The sequence below is a fragment of the Trachurus trachurus genome (assembly GCF_905171665.1).
Source record: "Trachurus trachurus genome assembly, chromosome: 17".
NCBI classification, from domain to species: Eukaryota; Metazoa; Chordata; class Actinopteri; order Carangiformes; family Carangidae; genus Trachurus; species Trachurus trachurus.
Genome location: NC_139900.1, coordinates 13,728,083 through 13,748,144, shown reverse-complemented (window position 1 = coordinate 13,748,144; position 20,062 = coordinate 13,728,083). Strand labels below are relative to the sequence as shown.

Here is a 20,062-nt window from a genome sequence, read left to right as displayed (position 1 = left end):
GGATGTTTCATCGTCCCTTAAACACACACACTTGGGGTGAATTTCAATTCCTATCTTAACCCTCAATCTCAACCCTTAAACTTAGTAGGGCTATTTCAAGGGCTATTTTGTGACTTAGAAACAGGACATTAGTTTATTATTTTTTATATTTGCACTGTTAACCCTGCCTATCATCTATCATCATCTGGTCCGTCAGGTCCATGTTTTTTAAAAATTGTTGTGGACTATCTGTCAGTTATTACTTTGGCTATTAGTTGTTTTTTTTGTAGCCTATAAGTTAGTTGAGTTAGTTAGAAATTGATATTCAAACAAATAATCTGTAAACATACCACAACCACGGACATATTCAGCTGAAAGTCAGCGCATACCACGGCTTATTGAAAGGTAAACACCAGCTGTAACTATCGTTAGATAACTCTTTACGTAGGCTGTATCTTGATAAAACAACTTAACTACTGTACATTACCACCGAGAAAATAAATGACCATCTTGTAACTTAACGATAGTAACATGGCTTGTCCGCACCGGCCGGCTATTGACAAAAATAAAAAATAAATGTTATGCGACAATGAGGTAAATAATCCATAAAATGGGCCTAAACTAAGATAATGCAATGGTTTTCGTAATATTTATATCTCTATTAACAAATAAAATACTGCATCTGGGTAGCCCTTGCTCCCAAGGGTGGTGTCGGAGAATCTCAGTATTGAGGGCGATACAGAATCGGGACGACACTAACACTTCGCAGGAGTGCGCATTTCTGAGATTGAGGGTTATATAGGAATTGGAAGTCACCCTTGGTCCGAAATGTTTAGACTTTCACAGCAGATACGTTCCACATTACAATAATTCTATCATAAAAACATTAACTGTGACTAACACAACAAATAGGAAGAACAAAACTCAGTGTGATGTCTCACCCTGTTGAAGCGTTTGGCCTGAAAGGCGTGACCACTGGCGTAATAAAGCTTCCTCCAGCGCCGCGCTCCACGCCGATATATGGACTCTGTGGAGGGAACGGAAACAAAGCTTTACCTGTGTGTGTGTGTGTGTGTGTGTGTGTGTGTGTGTGTGTGTGTGTGTGTGTGTGTGTGTGTGTGTGTGTGTGTGTGTGTGTGTGTATGTATTTGTGTGTGTGTATGTATTTGTGTGTTTTTGTGTGTGCAGATTTTAAGTTTGGATCTATTTGTTCAAACAAGGAGGTCAATTTAGACTTAATTTAGGAGGACTGACATTTGCATTTTTTCTCTCATTAGCGATTTAGTTCAAGGTGTGAAACCTAATTAAAGTGCGTGTCCTGCAAAGTGTCAAAGACTAAAAGAGTTCATTAGGAAAAGAAAGTTACCATGTACATGAAGTTTGTAGTTATTTTTTGGATAATTATGCATTTACTCCTCCTGTTCCTTTTGAGGCTTCTCATTGTCTCTGGTTGTTTTGATTTGTTTTACATCTAATACATATTTTCATGTTCCTAAAACTGGACTAAAGCAGCAGGAAAGATACCGTTAATTAATTAATGAATTAATTAACCAGTCACACTGTACTAAAATGAAACTCAAGTGTCCTTCAAGCACAGTTTTCTGCAGCCAAATGTTTAAAATAGGTTTTTCTTCATCTCTTTGTCACTTCACCATCAATCAAATTTGTGTGCTTTTTTTTTTTTTTCTCCTTAGAGATTCTCAAACATTTTCTGCAACTAAAATAATGTCAACACATTCAATTAACACTTCAATTTCACTTGCAGTTTTTTTTTTCTTCAGGTTAATTAAAGCTGCTATACAATCACCGTCTCTCCACAAACTCAAAAATAGACTGACACTTGTTGGAGTTTATACAGTATGTTCGGCACATTGCCATTAAAAAAAAAAAGACATTCAGCGAGATGCCTCCAATTTAAAATGTAAACTGAACAGGCAGGTTTCTTTATACAGCCACTGTATATTAATATGGTAAAATTAAATTAAACAAGTAAAAGGAGACACTCACTGTCTTCTCCTGGACAAGGCATGCCAGGTTTCTCCGGTATGCATGGGAACACTGGGAAGAAGAAAGAAAAGAAGACACATTTATAAAGTCTTATGTTATCTGTGCTTCATTTGAGACAGGATTCATGTCAGTGTTTATCTGATGCCGAGCACATTTCACCTCCTCTCATCACGACAGCAGTTAGGAGAAACCTGTAGCAAACCTGTCGCCTCGAGGATGTCTTGATAAAAGTATTTGCTTGTGTTGTTTTTTTTTTTATGACGGTGCAAACGTGTTTGTGTGCAGCAGCAGCAGCAGCAGCAGCAACATACGAAGAAAACAAATCACAAAGGAGCCGGCGAAGAGAAGATTATTTGTTGTGTGTAAAAAGACAGAGACACGTCGCGCTAGACTGGGGGGCAGAGAGCGTGAGTCAGAGGCGAGGCGAGGCGTGGGCTCCAGCCGACGAGCTCGTTAACGAGGAGACAAGACGACCCCCCGCGGCACCGTCACATCCCTCCCTCCACCATTCATCCTCTGCCGTCACGCTGGCATCCGGCAGCCACTGTACTCTTGACCCCTCACCTCTGATTTGATTAAAACTTTACATTAACCACACGGTCGGCCCCCCCATGTCCCCACTGGCCCCAGGTTACATGCTCATATATACACACACACGGCCTGTCAATCAAACGTGTCTGACGTCCGTGACCTCTGCGTTCGAGAAGTTGTGCGACTGTTTGTCAAAAAGGCTAAGCTCAGACGAGGAAGCGAAGCAGCTCAAGGGCACGAAGAAGGCAGACGTCGATGTTTTCACAGGTCAGTGCGACGCTAACCGTATGTTTTGATGCATCTTTGTCGAGTTACAGTATCTACACGCCCGTGCTGCTGCCGAGACAGAGAAGAGAGAAGGAGGAGAGGGACTCGGCAGAAAAATGAGCAAAACCATTACAACTCGGAGATTTTTGGAGTGATGACGGTGAAGAAGCAAATCTAAATGTGCAATTTGCATTTTTGTGGCCTGACACAGTGCCAGAGGGAAATGAGAAAAAACATCCCATTCGAACACTTTCCAGACAGATAAACATCCTCCAAGTAAAACCAAATCTGAATCTGAATCTTTTTGCATTATTGTTGTTTGTCTTAATCACATTTTCTTTTACTGCACTGCAACACTGTAAACCAGGTGCTCTGTGCTTCATCCAAGTGGCATTAGTCAGGTTGATTTAATACTTAAAAAAAAAATCTTATTTATAGGATTACACTGCAGCAACCACTCTTTTGAGGAATCACATGCTTGCCTATGTAAACTATTAACTAGTGTAAATTGTTCACATTTCCTGGTTCTTTTCAGCTACTGGTGAAGAACAAAATGTTTGTAAACACAGCAGAACTAAGATAGGTGTGTGTTCATCAATAAGATACGTAAGCCAAAAAACTAACAAATAACTGATTAACATACATGAATGATGCTTTTATCAACAGTACACTATATAAAAAAACAGAACAAAATCTAAACACAGATGAAAAGCAATTCTGTAACTCATATGGATTATTTTCACAGACACTTTGTTAAAGGGATAGTCCAACATTTTGGTAAATTGGCCCATTGCCATAATCCCTATAGTTTTAGGAGTAGGTTCGTTACCTTTAATTGTTTATTTTTAGACCGGCGGAGCAGAGCCTTGAGCTGCTCAGAGCTACGCTAAGGACGGAGGCTAATGGGATTTCTTGGTTTCCCTCATCAAACTCATCAAATGAACAATCCAACAACTCCATAACGCTCTGGTGGACAAGTTGTGACCTGCACATTCAATTCAATTCAATTCAATTTATTTTTAAAATGGGACAATGCGAGTTCATGGACGAAAACAATCGTAAACACGCCGGATTCACCACGCTATGAGATAATAACAGAACGTTACCAGACAGAGTTGTTTTAGAGGCAAATTCATGCAGAACAGCTGATGCGAGTTCGTGTCAGGGGTAGTTTTTCGGCAAGCAGTCTCTGCCTTTACCTCTAAAACAACTCTGTCTCGTAACGTTCTGTTATTATCTCATAGCGTGGTGAATGTGCAGGTCACAACTTGTCCACCAGAGCATTTGGAGTTGTTGGATTGTGTATTTGATGAGTTTGATGAGGGAAACCAAGAAATCCCATTAGCCTCCGTAGCGTAGCTCTGCTCTGATTTACAACTTTCTGAACCTGTAATACTACTAGGGGTGTCACGATTTCGATTTTTTATTTTTAAATTACGTCATGGTCTCGAGCATCGAAGTCAAAGAGAAAAAAATAAAAAATAAAAAGCTACCGGTACCACTGGCTGTTGTCCCCAATGCGCACCACACGTCTTTTCAGTCACTCCTCTGAGTTCTCCTTTACTTTTTCTTTGAAGACAACGCTCATTCTCTCTTTTTTTATTTTACCGGCGGTGTCAGCTGATGTGCAGCAACCCAAACAAATGCACATGTTGACTGGCTCTATTCCAGCCACGTGATTGGTTCGGCGCAGCGGAACTCTCAATATCATTGGCTATTTGTGTTGTCTGCCAAAACATGGATGAATGAAACCTATCGACTCGACCACGTCTCATATTTCTGTCGAGGAAAAGTTATTTCACAATTTATAGCGTTTTATCACCCAGCCCTGGTGGGCTACTGTCCCCCTCCTACCTGGGAAACAGGAGGGAGACACAGCTCTAACTACACAGCACCGACAAGCACTGAGAGCCGCATGTTGCAGTGACGTTATAAGATTTAAAAAAAAACAAATAATAAGCCGACGAAAAGGTGCAACTTGCCACTTAACTTTTTGTCGATGTATTATTTGCGGGGGCTTTCTGGGGATCTGTGACTGATTGACTGTGGGCCACCGCCAGTCTGATCAGGTCCATGGCAGCACAGCAACAGCAGCTGCAGCGCTGCCCTGCTGTCTTTCACATTACTCACGTGTATCAGCGCAATCTGTTTACATTACATTAAGCCGACATCAGGAGAATAATGACGCGACTGTACATTATCATCATTTTATTTTCATTCATTTACCGATATAAATATATTTGTTTCGAAACCTTGGGCGCAATTTTGGCCCCTGGATCATGATTTTGGGGGCATTCTTGGTAAAATTGGGGGATTGTTACCTTTATATTGTAAATAAATTATTTAAATTTGACCATTAGTGCCTAATGTGATACATTATGGAAATTGCATCACTTATATGTAGCCCATCTTTTGAAATAAGATTTACTGTATAAAATGTGATGAATAAAACCAATGATCGTAGACTAGACTAGTCTGAAAATGGCATAGACCTCTGTGCTGTAAGAAAAAGAAAGAAAATCAAGAATCGAATCGAATCGTGACCCTAAAATCGAAAATCAAATCGAATCGAGGATTTGGAGAATCGTGACACCCCTAAATACTACTAGGCATTAATTACTCCCACTGGCAGACAGCTAACTACTAACAAGTCAGGTTGCGTGTCTGGCACAAAGGTTTGGGATGATCTGTGTTGGCACCGCTCATCAGCTGTGATGCTGGGCCTCAGCTTTACCTGTAGACCACGGATCAATGAGCACAAATAAACTATTATAGAGTAATGCAGCAGCAAACTTGACTGTGATGAGAGGCTCAACAGACAGACAGACAGACAGACAGACAAGGTGAGCGCAGCAGCGGGAGAGCAGAGAGCCACAGATAAGAGGCTTCACATTTAGACCTCTTCATGTCCGAGCACCTAGACTAAACCAACATCTTAACCACGACGGTAAATAAGAACATCCTGTGAGTCAAACTCTGAAACTGTATATGTTGTTTCTAAAAAAAGAAAGAAAGGAAAAGGTCTGTGTGAAAAGCGGCGAAGCTCACCGTGGATAATGAGCTCTGAGTCTTTGTTGAGTTCGTAGAGACGCAGCGCTTCCTCCAGCTCCAGCTGAGACGACACTGTGCAGGGGTCACCTTAGAGACAGAGAGCACATATCGGATGTCATTCACCATATTTAGATACGGACATGCAAGAAACCAGGTTACAGGGAGAAACCAGGTGAAGGGCAGAGATTAGAGAATGTTTTTCAAATAAAATTGTTCCTATAAAATCTTCAATTCCCCTGAATACGATGTTGTTTTAGTGGAGGCAAACCTGTCAGATATTCAACTACTGAGACGTGGCTCTGCAGCCAGAAGACAGCAACTTCCTTTTTGTTTTTATATCTGAGGACTGTGACTGACAGTGCAGTGAAAAGACTCAAACACTTTTCTGATAACAGCCTAATGATTTTATGTTCAGTTTTTAAACCAAAAATGCCAATCATTCGCTCGTTCCAGCAACTCAAAAGTGAGAAGAAATGCTTTTTTTTGTCACAGACGAGAGCAAATTAAATATCTTTGCAGTTTGAAGAGAAATAACTGGAATTATTCCTTCTTTCTGATACATTATGGACAAAAACATTAAAAAGCAAACCACCTATAAATAAAACTAACTAATAAGTACTGGCAGTTTTAGTTTGGCTCCCAACTCAGGTTTTTAGTTGCTTGTTTTTGTCAGCTCTCTTCGTTTTTCTTCGAAATTTCATATGTAAAAAGCCTGTGAGAAACCTTGTAAGTGAAACCAGGCCTCTCATTTACATGACATTTAAGAGATCAGGTTACTTTTAAATGCACAGATCGACAAAGACGAGCAAATAACAAAGCAGAGACAATGGAGTGGCACAAAAGCTGTAATTTCCAGTTTCCAGAGCGAAAGGCTGCGAGTCAGTGTAAAACGGTGAGTTATACAGTAGAGGAGCATGACATTTAAAAACACACCTCTGTCTTAACCACTGCAGGTGTGATATGAATTGCAATGCATGAACTTTAAGTAAACATTGAAGAAAAGCGCGTGGGCGTGAGCTGGAGACGGCAAGTCAAGTCAATGCTGCCGTTTCAAATCATTTCCTTTTAATTGCCCAGCTGTATTTGTACAGTGATCTAAGTCAATAATTACAATACCACTCAGACGCAGGTCTAATTATTTCCTGATCATTAACAGGAAGAGTTGGGACAGGAGCGGTGTAACACACATGGAGAGGCCGTGTGAGTCGACGTGGAGGCCAGTCGTTCTATTCTTAGGGTTTTACCCAATTAATCACAATGACAAACCTCTGACTTCATACAGAGCTCGAAAACAGAAACTCTGACACACACCGTGGATAGATAAAAAATATATATTTCTATATATAACATGAAACAAACTTCTGGAGGTTAATAGAGAACCTGTGGGCGGACTGTGGCATCAAATGTGTCATCAATTTGCAGGTTTTAACAGAAATATCTGTTTTTTTAGGTGCAATTCAGGGTCATTTTCGTTATCAATCAAGCTGCTGAGTATTTAATTTATCGACCAAGTAATTAATTAGTAATTGGAAACAAAACACAAAGATATTTAATCTTGTGTCAAGAATGTCAAACCAAACAAAGACCAGACCAAAGTGTCCTCACGTCAGGTTCAGGCATTTCGTTCCACCTACTTGGCATCGTGCACTGCTGTCGTCGCTTCACAGTTGTCTGACAAGATTTTTTTTTCTGAGGATGTTTTTGCAGAGAGCCGGCTAATTCTTCTAAGCTCATTTTCTATTCCAGCACACACCCTACAGGTGGTACGTTGTATCTATCTATGCCTGCGACTAAAAGCATCATCATGTCTGACAAAGAGATGCACTTTGGATGAAATTATCTTTCACAGTTGGCAGACTACTGTATGTATGTACACAATATCTAATACTGCGTGTGTGTTTACATTAAAATGACCTCAACATGTTCATATGATTGAGTTAAAATTCAGTTTCTGGGGTCAACAGGTCGCATTTAACTCTGACTTTTTAAAACAGTGTTATGATTAAAAAAAAGACTTAACTCATTCCAGGTGCATTTTCTAATTATTGTAACAACGACTTCAGTTCACACGACGCCGCTGTGAGTTTGCGGTTTCCATGAACGGACGGCGCAGCGAGGAGAAACAGCCACCACGGGCAGGGTACTTCATTACACCCATCAAGCAGCTTTTCTGTCTCAGACAGGCTAATGACTACGGTGACTGTATGTGGGTGGCGATGAGTGGGAGCTGATCTGAGTCTAATGAGTTTAGGCAGGCTGACCTTATCCTGAGCGGAGCAATCTGATGGCTCCATCTTTCCTATGACACTATTACTGCTGCCTGACTAACGGGCTGACGACGAGGGACTGTGAAGGGGGGGGGGGGTGAACTCTCTTGATAGACAGGAAGAGACTGAGCCCTACGGTCAAGTGAAATGGTGGCGTGTGTGTGTGTTTATGTGAGCATGTGTTCACGTTAACACATCCCACCGACTATGGCAAAAGTCAGCCAGTGGATTAATTGGTTGTTTAATTTGATGAATGAATGAATGCATGTCTATATTTCGGTACATATAGGCTATGTGTCCGAAAGGGTGTAGGTAGAAGCTAAGCTTATCAAAAATGATGAAGCACAAAAATGAGAAATTAATTGTATCTATAAACTTGCATTTTTCATCACAATGAAATAAAAAATGCTGCACAGCGCACAATATTAACTTAACAGTGCAAGATCAGTATACTTAATTTTCCATATTATAACTAGAAATTACATAATAATAACAATAAATCTTTTAAAACTGGCTAGTGTGTTGCATAATTTCATATTTTCAGGACAGTTGTTCCAGATGTTAACTCCTTTCACAGATCCAAAGTGTTTTTTTACACTGGTTCTAGTCTTTGGTTTATGAAATAATAAAGTTCCTCTTAGATGATGACGTGTGTGTTCAATTAAACTTGACTGTGGTTTTATGGCACGTGTCCTGTAAGGTGAGCACAGGTGGAGGGGGGGGGCAGTGGGGGTGGGGGGGTGATGGAGTCATACCTTCCTCATCGATCCACTTCATGGTGAAGAGCTGGTCGTTGTCCATGGAGCACATGTCCTTCACTTCGCCGTACAGACCCTCATACGAGATGGACGGCTCAAAGTGAGTAATCATGATGTCCCTGCAGAGAAAACACAAAAGTGTTAATATGAAAGGAACAGATTTTAAATGTTTTAAACTTTAAGATTGATCTTTGTCGCATTTATTTAAAAAAAAACAAACATCAACAGCTTTAAAATTTCTCTCAGTGCTACTTCATGGATGACGTGTTGCAGTTGTTCTTTACATTAATTAAAATTCAATGAATCAAAATGGTGAAAAGGTTGCTGCCATCTTCAGATTCAGTCATTACACCAGCTAATAACTCAAATATATTCAATTCATCAGCATAGAAAAGTAACAAAAACAGAAAGTATCCGCACTTTTGTCCAGTAGCAGTGGTTTTTGTTCAAAATTAAAATTTTCAATTCCTGCTGACTTAGTGATTGCTTCATTCAAACAATTCAACAAAATACCAATCAGACACACAGTTATGATTTTGCCCACATTTGAATACAACAATATTTTTTATTACACACAATAATTGAAAAACAGAGACTGTTATTAGTAGTTCTCTTTTTGTTACGAACTTTACAAGTAAATTTGACATCTGATAAATCAAGATTTGTTCTAAAAACATTGAAACGTCAAAATTAAACCAAGATCCTGCGGGCTGCAACTGAAAATTATTTTCATTATCTTCCAATCTGTTGATTATTTTCTTCAATTAAATACCAGAGAAGAGTGAAAATTGTATTTCACAGTTTCCCCAAATCCAAATGAAATCCTAACTATTCGTCAAAAAATGTTAGACAGAAGCAAATCTTGCTGATACCGGAAAATAATTGTCATTTCTATTTGATAACTGCCCACCTGATTAATTAACTGATCAATAATTAGAGCACTAATCATTATTTTTAGAGGTCAAATCTCCCTCCCTCCCTCTCACGGATGCATTTGAAGGAAAACTCTGGAGAACGACACACTTTAGATGGAGAGAGGAGGGAAAAAAAGTAGGTGCGAGAGCTTCATTTTTTTTTTTTTTCCCCCAAACACTGTGGTGTGTGAGTCACAGTCTCGCAGTCTGTCACATTTGTGTGTGCATTCATCTGTACAGCATGATGGTGGGTGTGAGAAAGAGAGAACAAACAAGAGTGAGAAAGACTGAAAAAGATTGAGGGAGAGCAGCGAGAGAGAGAGAGAGAGAGAGAGAGAGAGAGAGAGAGAGAGAAAGAAACTAAAACAGAATGAGTCATAGATGATTGTGACCGCTGTGGTTCAGGCTCACTGTTCACCACTGCGCTCCATTACTTCCCTGAAAAGCAGGAAAACACTTGGCTCGCTGCCCCTCATCAACAAGTCCATCGCACCTTGCCTCTTCACTTCACACAAACAGACAAACACAAAATGCTCGAAACATTACGGCGAGAGACGTCGGGATAAGACAAACACCGAGCTTCGTCTTCCCCCGATCCTTCCCTGCTGACGGGATCATCTTTCCATCGTCGTTTCAGGATTGATGTTGCCGGCTCGCGGCCTCAGCTGTGTTTATGGGGATGGAGATTGTAGTACACATGAGATTTTTACAGGTTTGCAGGCGACAGGAGTCTGAGCTCAGGGGGTCAAGACCCGGAGGGGGGGGCAAGCCGAGCAGTGAGGGGTAAAAAAAAAATGAGAGGAGCAGTGTAAAACGGATATAAGGAAGGAAGGAGGGGACGATGTGTAAAAACCACCAGACAGGACAGGACAGGGAGTGACCCACAAGGATAGAAGTAAACACCTCTTCCTCCTCCCCTTTTACTGCCAACATCAAACGTGTGAACTAAGATTTTCATCAAGTTGAGAGCTTGATAGCAGGATGATAAAATCCCCAACACATGAAGTAAACAATGCACTCTCTCAAGGACGACTTCTGTACGATATAGAGTGTGTGAGGTCACTGCAGGGTCGCGCTTTGCCAGGAGCAAAAACACATAAATACACACCAGACTGTGATTTATTTGCTGATATTTCAGTTTCACATTAATGTTGCAAGCGCCTAAAGAGTGCAGCCTCCTCACTGCCCGGTATTAAACTGTCTGAAAGTCACACATCAAGAGTGAATGCAGCTTTCTTTTTTCTTATTCCCCCCCCCCCCCCCCCCCCCCCCAGAGCAAGAATAAACTGATGCAAAGCTCAGGGCTTCTCCTTCCTCCCTCTATTTTTCTCACCCGCTTCCTCCATCCTGCTGGTGTTAATCATTTGCCGGTGAGATTGGGGGAGGAGGAACAGACTGGCAACAACACTCCCACAGTCCGATCTCTCCTCTAAAAAGCAGCGTGGCAGCACAACTTCCTCCTAAAGCCCTGATAACGCTTTGGAGAGATAGAGAGAGAGCGCACAAACTCACTAAAACACACTGCAGCTCCTCCACACGGCGAGTGTTGAGTGTTTTTAGTGGACGGACGTATCCAGGCGGCTTTACCTGTGTCATGTGTAACTGGACCTGAGCTGTGTGTGTGTGTTCGTTAAACAGCTGTTTGTCTTCACGCGGTTAGTTAAAGTTAAGCCACGTCTCAGGTGCCTCAAACTAAATCCGAGATACAGACACAGTAGCCGTGGCTAACAGCTACAGGAAGCCGGGGGAGACAATGCAGAAGAGATAAAAATACACAGACAGCAGCAGAAATACTTTCACCCACGTTTTTTTTATTTTTTTTAAAAAGTTTTTTAACTCCTGCAGAGCAAGGCTGAAACAATTATGCAGGCAACAGAAGTATGTGAAGACTATTTTATACTAAAAATGTATTATTTAAGTAAAATACCGAACATCCGACAGTTACAGTTTCTCAAATGTGATGATTTGCTGAAGCTCTTTGTCATTTAAGTATTAAGTAATTTTAAGTATTAAGTAAACATCTAACAAGAAGTTTCATTCCACTGTTTTCAGTTCTGTGGAAATCGTGACTTATTGTTAACCAATTTGTGAATGTTTTCTAGGGCTGCAACTAACGATTACTTTGGTGGCACTCCACTCATGTGCCATTAAACCATAGAAGCACAGGGCGCAACATTATGATGTCATTAAAGGAAAAACAGTCAAACCCTAAACAGTGGAAAACGACATGGAAATAGTGATGGAAATATGACATTTCTGTTAGTTTCATCCAGCTGTTTTTATACATATATAAATGAAAACTATTTTAACGATTGCAGTCAGCTCAAACAACTGCAATCACCCAATTATGTAATAATTATGACAGATCTAGGTGTGATATAAGACGGCAGATATGAAAATAATTCTCCAATATTGTCTGACGTGAAGGTATTTCCCCATCTCAGCTTTTTGACAACATCTGTGCTGCTTCCTTTGATTTAGAAATGCATTAATCAATATTAGTGCCTTTTTAACCCATTAATAATGCAACATTGGCCAAAAAAGTTCAGCTGCAGACGAAGAACTTCAAAGTAAGTGATGGTCTGTGTTACACAAAAGGAAAAGCAGACTGTGGGATTCCTCAGGGTGACTAAGGCAGAAGAATTGTTCTGTGAGCTCATCACTGGTGACTAACTGGGAGGAAGAAGTGGCATTCCTCCGCTCGGCGCTGTCCTACAGCAACGGCTTAATTAAAGAAGAGGAAGAGGAGGCGGAGGAAGTGGAGAGGAGAGGAGAGGAGAGGAGAGGCGGAGCGCTGGCCTGGCGCTGCCCCTGGCGTCTTAACTGCCGTGAGTAGGACTGCTGCCCCATCTGCGCAGCATGAAGCCATTCGTCACTGGTGAGCGCTCAAGCAGGAAGCCGGGGTCAGGGCGCCTCTCTGGGCCTCCGCCAGCACCTCGAACCATCCATCTCTCTGTCAGCGCTGCCACGCATGGGGATGCCCCCTGCAACACCTTCACACAACCCACATGCACACGCACACACGCACACTCAGAGAGCAGCGATCAAACACTAACAGACACACACACACTCAAACTGATGGGGAAAACAGAAACGCACCTGCCGAGGTTAAAGTCACCAAAACAGCAGCCTAAATTAGGAGAGGGACCCGTTTGCGGGGACAAGGGCGCCGCCCGCCGTAGGTCGCCGGAAGTCACAACCGGAAGTTGGTCTTGAATTGGATTCAATGTCATTATTGTCATTGCACAAGTACAACGAAATTCGGTGCAGTCCTTAAAGTGCAAGTCTTCTTTCATGTATCTTGTTACTTATTCGGCGCTGCGTTCAAACGGTAGATCAAAGAGACGATACGAGGATACGATAGATACAAAGAGATGCAACGGTAAGAGAAAGAGTGTTTTAATTATCATCTATCTAAAAAGTGTGGCGTGTCTAAGATACAATATTTACAATTAATAATAATTGTAAATCAATGAAACATTAACATGATCACTTGATTACGTGATTATTTTGGGCTTCTAATCGCTAAATCTCAGTTTTACATATTGAAATGACTAAGAGTCAGTTAGGTAGTAAATTATGCAGTTATAATATATATAAATATATGAAATGAATATATATATATTCCGGTTCGGAGCGGTTAATGGTGATTAATATACACGAAAGACGGATACGGGTAAATTAAAGGGATAGTTGTTTGTTGTAGTTCTTGTGGAGTTGTAGTAAAAAAGCAACTGGACTTCTTCTCTTGTTTGAAGACGTTTCACCCCTCATCCAAGAGGCTTGTTGTAGTTGTTTTGAGATCGGCGGGGCAGAGACGTGAGCTGCTAAGCAACAATGGAGGTGAACGGTACAGGTCCCCCGTCCCTCATCAAACTCATCAAATACACAATCCAACAATTCCAAAACGTTCTCGTGGACAAGTTGTGACCTGCACATTTATCACGTTATTATGAGATAATCATGTATAATTATGTAACATTACGACACATGAAGCAAATACTCTGAACTACTTGCTCTTTTGAAATCACTCCGCCCTGCAGCCGTGTCTGGAATGTAGTTCCGGCTGCATTTGCCTCTAAAACAACTCAGTCACGTAATGTTACATTATTATGTCATAGCGTGGTGAATGTGCAGGTCACAACTTCTCCACCAGAGTGTTTTGGAGTTGCTGGATTGTGTATTTGATGAGTTTGATGAGGGGCATGGGATCTGTACCATTCACCTCCGTTGTGTTCACTGAGCAGCTCACGTCTCTGCCCCGCTGATCTCAAAACAACATGCACTGATTATAAAAGGTAATGAACCTACTGCTATGACTGTAGGGACTATGGTGATAGGATACTTTGCCAAAATGTTGAACTAACCCTTTAAACACATCTTCCCTCGAATTAAGAAGAAAGAAAGACCCCAGTGAGGTCAGGGTGGATGAGACGCAGCTCTACCGGTCCAGGTTGTAGGAGGATGCTGCTGCTGCTGCTGCTGCTGCTGCTGCCGGCCGTCTCCCGGCAACACAGCCCACCTGTGGTGCTGAGCGGGAGGGAGCCTTGAGCCGCGCAGCACAACAGCACCAACCAAACGCACCCCGCCTGCTGAGCCGGCGTGCAAGGTCACTTGTAATAACAGACAGACACACAGACGGGAACACAAACACTTCAGCTGTGTTACACACACACGCACACTGTGTAGGATGTGTGTAGACAAAGCAGCACAGACAGTAAATTACATGGAGAAGCTGCTGAGAGCCAGTGATACTCTTAACCACGAGCGTGAGTGGAGACGTGCGTTGGTGGTGGATGTGTGTGTGTGGGGGGGGGGTATGACTTTGCGGTTCACTGCTTGAGGGGGTTTTCAGAGTAAAAGTAAACAGAAAGACAAGGAATGCTTCCCATATATTCTGAACAAAGCCGAGCCTTCAAGCCCTGATCCAGATGGTGGAGTCTTTGAAAAAAGAAGAAGAGCTCCTTTGAAAAAAAAGAAACAAAAAAAAACAACATTGAACTGCTTCACCGAGCCAGTTTAATCCCATTTTCCTGCCAAACAACATGCCTTACACAGGAATCCTGAAGTTGATCTGGCACATGTGAAGCCTTATGTCAGCCACTGTTGTTGGCAACTCTGAAAAAACAAACAGTTTTCGTTCTGTGTCGTACAGAAAGACCAGCGGCTGCAGATTATACACCAGCAGTAAGATATAATCTGAGGTGCACACTGAGGAATAGGCTTAAATTAAGATCTGAATTTGACTGACAATATTGTCAATATGAGGCTAAAAAGCTACGTGGACCGGTAAACTTGGAAAGAGCGGGTTAGAGGAAATATATTTTCCACCCCAAAAAACGTATTCAATCACATAATACGCACTGTAACTATTTGTGAAATTCCTGTTTTAGTTTTACAGAGAAATGGTTTGTTCTGAAAAAATATAATTCATGAAACATAGGAAAAAGAAAATTTCAAAAAACTCTTTTGTCTAGCTGTCAGAATCACTTCACTGTGCTATATTAAAACACCTGAAATACAGAGGGTAAAACTATTAAACTGTCAGTCAGTTGCTTTTAATAACTAATAATTGATTTGTCGGTGAACATGTTTTGAACAACTCGACATCTCATCTATAAACATCACCTGGGTCTCTAGGAAACTAAGATGCAATAATAAAGCTATATGCTTCTTCTCACTCCTTTTCAAATACGTCACTTATTTTCTTTTTTTCGTGTTTTAATATAATATTTTGCTTCCTCAATTTTCATTTCTATATTATGTTGTGCAAAGAATTTGTTTAGCAGTATTCGGGAAGCCTTGTACTATTTAAGACATAAGAGTCTTTATCTTGTAACAGAGCAAAGAGTACAGGATGCGTAAAGAAATAAGGAATAAGGAGTAAAATAAAGGATTTACTATGTCCAGTGGCTGTGCAGCTTTCTGTGGTGAGCCTCAGTGTGAATGAGAGGCAACATGAAGACGACGCAGTGACAGGCTGCGACTGCTACAGACTGACACCAGTCTGCGGATGATGATGACATTGACTAACAACAGACGTGATGATGCACTGGAAGAAAAAATGGACTTTTACTCTGCTGGAAATAGATGAGCTGGGATTGTTTTTAACAGAGTGAAGTCATTTAAAGCGCGTGGTGGACCCGACCGTGGTGTCTACATGTTGTTCAGGTTTAAAGCACCTGTTAAAATATCAATGTTGTAGTTGTAATCTGCGATATCACTGATTGTCACGTTGAGACATCGAAATGGAGAGATAACATGTTAACTATAGGACTGCGAGTCTGCGACTGACGTTTATTCGTCTCAAATTTCTCTGTGTTGGGATTTTGTGATCAATCACCAACCGTTATTCCAGATCATTCATCCCGTCTGCTATCAGACTTTTAAATCTAGACCAAGCTTGTGGAAATTTTTTTTTTTTTACACGCTGGAAGGCCAAATGGGAGACAAAGGTGGACATCTTTTGCTTCCACTGACATTGTAAACACAGACACCTGTGCGATATGTATGTAGGTACAAATGTGGATGAGTTTGTATTGTTGAGTTTATATTGTTATATATTAGATTGTTGTGGATGAGTTTGTATTGTTCTTGGTGGACTGCTGAACAGAATTGCCCTCTGGGATTAATAAAGTTGATCAAATCAAATCACCTGGAAGATATTGAAAAGATTTACAGTCACAACTTTGCCGCAGCCGAGGTGACATCTCTTTTTATTTTGTCTGAGAAAAAGGTTGAAAAGAACCAAATTCAGCAGCACTTTTATAACAAATGATAAATTAAAGGGGCAAAGCAGATAATAACTAGCAGCCTATCTCCCTCAGCTGAAATATTACCTCACTTATTCACTACTTGTGGAGTTGTTCATTCTACGTCACCAGTTCGATGCTTGTACTTGTTGTACTAGGACGTGAGGTTACTATCTGACCTGTCAGTACTGATCTCATTCATTGATTTGGAGCGTTACCAACCCGTCTAAAATCCCACTTCTGGGATATGTCTGGAAACAATAACAACACCGATGAAATTTTGTTTTAATTCACCCAAAAAATCAAACGCTGAGTCCGTTCTCGGTCTATTCCCTCTTTGCCAACATAGCTGAAATTCCTCGGCAGCAACCTCATGAATACTTCACATGCTTTGCTCAACAACATGACATCTGATGATCAACACACATAACAAGAGTTCCTGGGGTGTGTCGAAGAGCCGGTGAGCAATACAATGGGTCTGACTAAGGTGACTTGCACTACACGTTTTTCAAGTCTTGGCTGAGCTCCAATCACTGGCTCCATCAAACCAAAAAAGAAAAAAGTGGAACAAGGAGTGTCAGACAGAAACAAGTAGTTGACAAATGATTTCCATCATCCCTTTAAAGCTAAAATAGCCTAACTACCACTGTCAGGGTGGTGGGTCATCATTGACTCAAAGCACTGGCATTTCCATATCCACAACATGATGACACGATGAGGACAGAAAGTTTGCTCATGTTTCTTGGCTGTAACTAAATGTTTGCAGCTAAAAATAGTGTTACTTTCTGCAATGACTAAGTTATAGTTGTATGTTAAATGTTTACATAGGGATTTTATATGTTTGCGAAGAAGAAGACTGTTTAAGTTGAAGGGTGGAGCTGAAACAACAACATAATTTGAGCAAATGTTACAGCTTCTGAAAAGTAGTAATTTCCAGGAAACTGACTGTGAAATCAGTTTCTTTACATTTTGGACTATTGGTCAATATCTGGATACAGCCCCCCTGATCTGTGCTAACAACAAATTATAAATCTAGAAAGTAACAGGTAGATTCATTTTCATATAAAAATGAACTCTTGTATCTGCAGTAGGAAGATCATGCGTTACATAGTTTTGGTGTCTTAAGTCTATCTGATATTCTTGAGAATACCAGATGTGAATTACAGTGAAGCAACACAACTTAAATTGATTTTCTGGACCCTGTTGTTGTGATGTGTATCAATGCCAATGCTCTGATTGATGCACTCACTGCCTTGATTTCCTGCCCATCCCTAAACGACATAAAATCAATAACATCAATCTTTTACACACATGTGGACTTGCCAGAAAGTGCCAGCTGTATAGTGGTGTTTTGTCAATCAATAATCCCAACAAGGACAGTTTATAAACCTTATCAAGCTGAGCACGTCACTGACAGATACTGAAACTAGTCGCCCTCCGCTAACAGCTGCTAGTACGGGTGACCAACTCATTTTGACTGACTTTGATCCATTTGATGTTTCTTCAGTAACACAGAAGAGCCCCTGGCTATGAACTTTTGTCTGTTGAATTTATTTCTATTATGTTTTTTTCCCAGTCAAACATTCAAACATTGTGGTATATAATGCTTTTTATGTGTTTATGCTCAAGTAATAAGGATAGTAATGGCATAAATCTGATTGATGCCTTGATTTCCTGCCCATCCCTAAACACACACACACACACACACACACACACACACACACACACACACACACACATGTGGACTTGCCAAAAAGTATCAGCTGTATAGTGATGTTTTATCAATCAATAATAACCATCCAGGACTGTTCATCAACCTTATCCTATTCTTATTTTATTCTGACTTCGCTCTATTTTATGATGATTTTAAAGTGTATAATATCTTTGAGCATTTGTAAAAGCACCTGCAAATAAAATGTATTATTATCATCATCATCATCATCAAGCTGAGCAGGTCACTGACAGATACTAGTACAGAAACTAGTAGCTCCCCCTTTGCTAACAACTGCTAGCACGGGTAACCAACTCCTTTTGACTCACTTTAACCCACTTGGCAAGTCGGCTATCTATCTGACACGTTTCTCCAGTAACACAGAAGAGCATCTGGGTCTGAACTGGCAGCGTGTCTGTGTCTGGACAGTTTCACCTGTTCAAGTTTTTTTTACCTGAACCTCCTGGACAACCCCAGCGTTAGCAAACAGCTAGCTGGGTTAGCTCACATTAGCCAACTGGTTAGCCAGCCCTCCTCTCCCACCAGTCTGAACCAAAACGTCTGGCTGGGCTTGTTAACAACAACAACACACAGTAGTGTTTCTTACCCTTTATAGTAAGCCTTCACCCGGACTTGATGTGAGTTCTCCCCGGGGTGGGACATGGTGCTGTCCCGCAACGTCGGCATCATCAGCTCCGTCGCGGTCAGTCCGACTCACCGATACCTTCCCTCTCCTCTTTAAGCTGTGTTAGTTGTTGTAGTAGTGTAACCACACCCGGAGCACTTTGTTTCTTTTACGGTCCGTCGACACACCGAGTAAAAACAACCGAGGCAGACGAGGCTTAAAAAGAAACACGAGGAATTTGACCCCCCTTTTCCCTCAAGATAAACAAAAATAACATGGAAAGTATAGGAAAACTTGCGGGGTCCGCCAAACAACTCCCTACTGCTGCAAAGGCCTAACGACGGACGAGTCCACTGCAGGAATGTTTGGAGGGGGGGCGCATAACTTGGCATCTTCCAGACATGTTGTAGTCGCGTTAAATGAGTATCACCTTAAAGCCCTATCACACGCTATCACACGTGCTTTTACAGGTACAAGAGTGTAATAAAACAATGAAACGCGTTTTATATCTCAATAAAGTTAAACATGTTCTTTCTTGACAACCGTTTCCCGACTGTACCAACTCGAGCTTTTCTCGAGCGTGCGTGAGTGCTGCATTCAAGTTCAGACGTCTGAGCTCGGACACTATAAAACCCTTCAAGCTGTGTCGCGCACAGTCTATGGTCGCGCAGCATTGAAGTTCCCTGGTTCGGAAATAACTAGCCTACAAGACTGAACAGCAACAATAAAAACAAAAAAGCTTTTTATTAATTACATTTTAGAAACGGGCTATTGGTTCAGTTCTGTGAAGAAAAGAAAAGAAAACTTATATAACTATAACACTCAACTATCATAACCCATTTCAAAATAACATAGAACAATGATTTTAAACGTTTAATGTACTTTTTTTTGTCATTTGTCGTGATTTTTTACATATTCCTTAAAGATTCAGAGACTAAGCAAGAACTTTCCCTTTAGCTATTAATGAGCCTTAATTAACTTTTTTTTGCTACCACCTAAAATGCCTATTAAAGCCTATAGCCTATCCAATATATGGTTCATTAATGTGTATAGGTTTCTGATTCACTCCAAAGCATGCACAGAAGCAGCCTCAGATTTATCATATGATGGTGTAACAGTAACACTAAATACTGAGAGGTGTGTCTGTTATGTGGTTAACCATGTTAACGTTTCAAAGAAAAGTGACATAGAAACACTTCT

At 41.0% G+C, this 20,062-nt stretch overlaps 1 protein-coding gene across 1 annotated transcript in view; it reads right to left on the bottom strand.

Annotated features, from left to right (window-relative positions):
- prkci (protein kinase C, iota) overlaps positions 1 to 19,188 on the bottom strand; it is a 38,665-nt gene extending 19,477 nt beyond the window's left edge. The window contains exons 1-5 of the mRNA XM_083991151.1: positions 18,845 to 19,188; positions 8,858 to 8,979; positions 5,833 to 5,922; positions 1,987 to 2,037; positions 921 to 1,006 (exon numbers count right to left, since the gene is read on the bottom strand). Of these exons, the coding sequence (XP_083847277.1) occupies positions 921 to 1,006; positions 1,987 to 2,037; positions 5,833 to 5,922; positions 8,858 to 8,979; positions 18,845 to 18,927 (432 nt within the window). The 5' untranslated portion in view covers positions 18,928 to 19,188. The remainder of the gene's footprint in view (positions 1 to 920; positions 1,007 to 1,986; positions 2,038 to 5,832; positions 5,923 to 8,857; positions 8,980 to 18,844) is intronic.
- Positions 19,189 to 20,062: the final 874 nt, after the last annotated feature.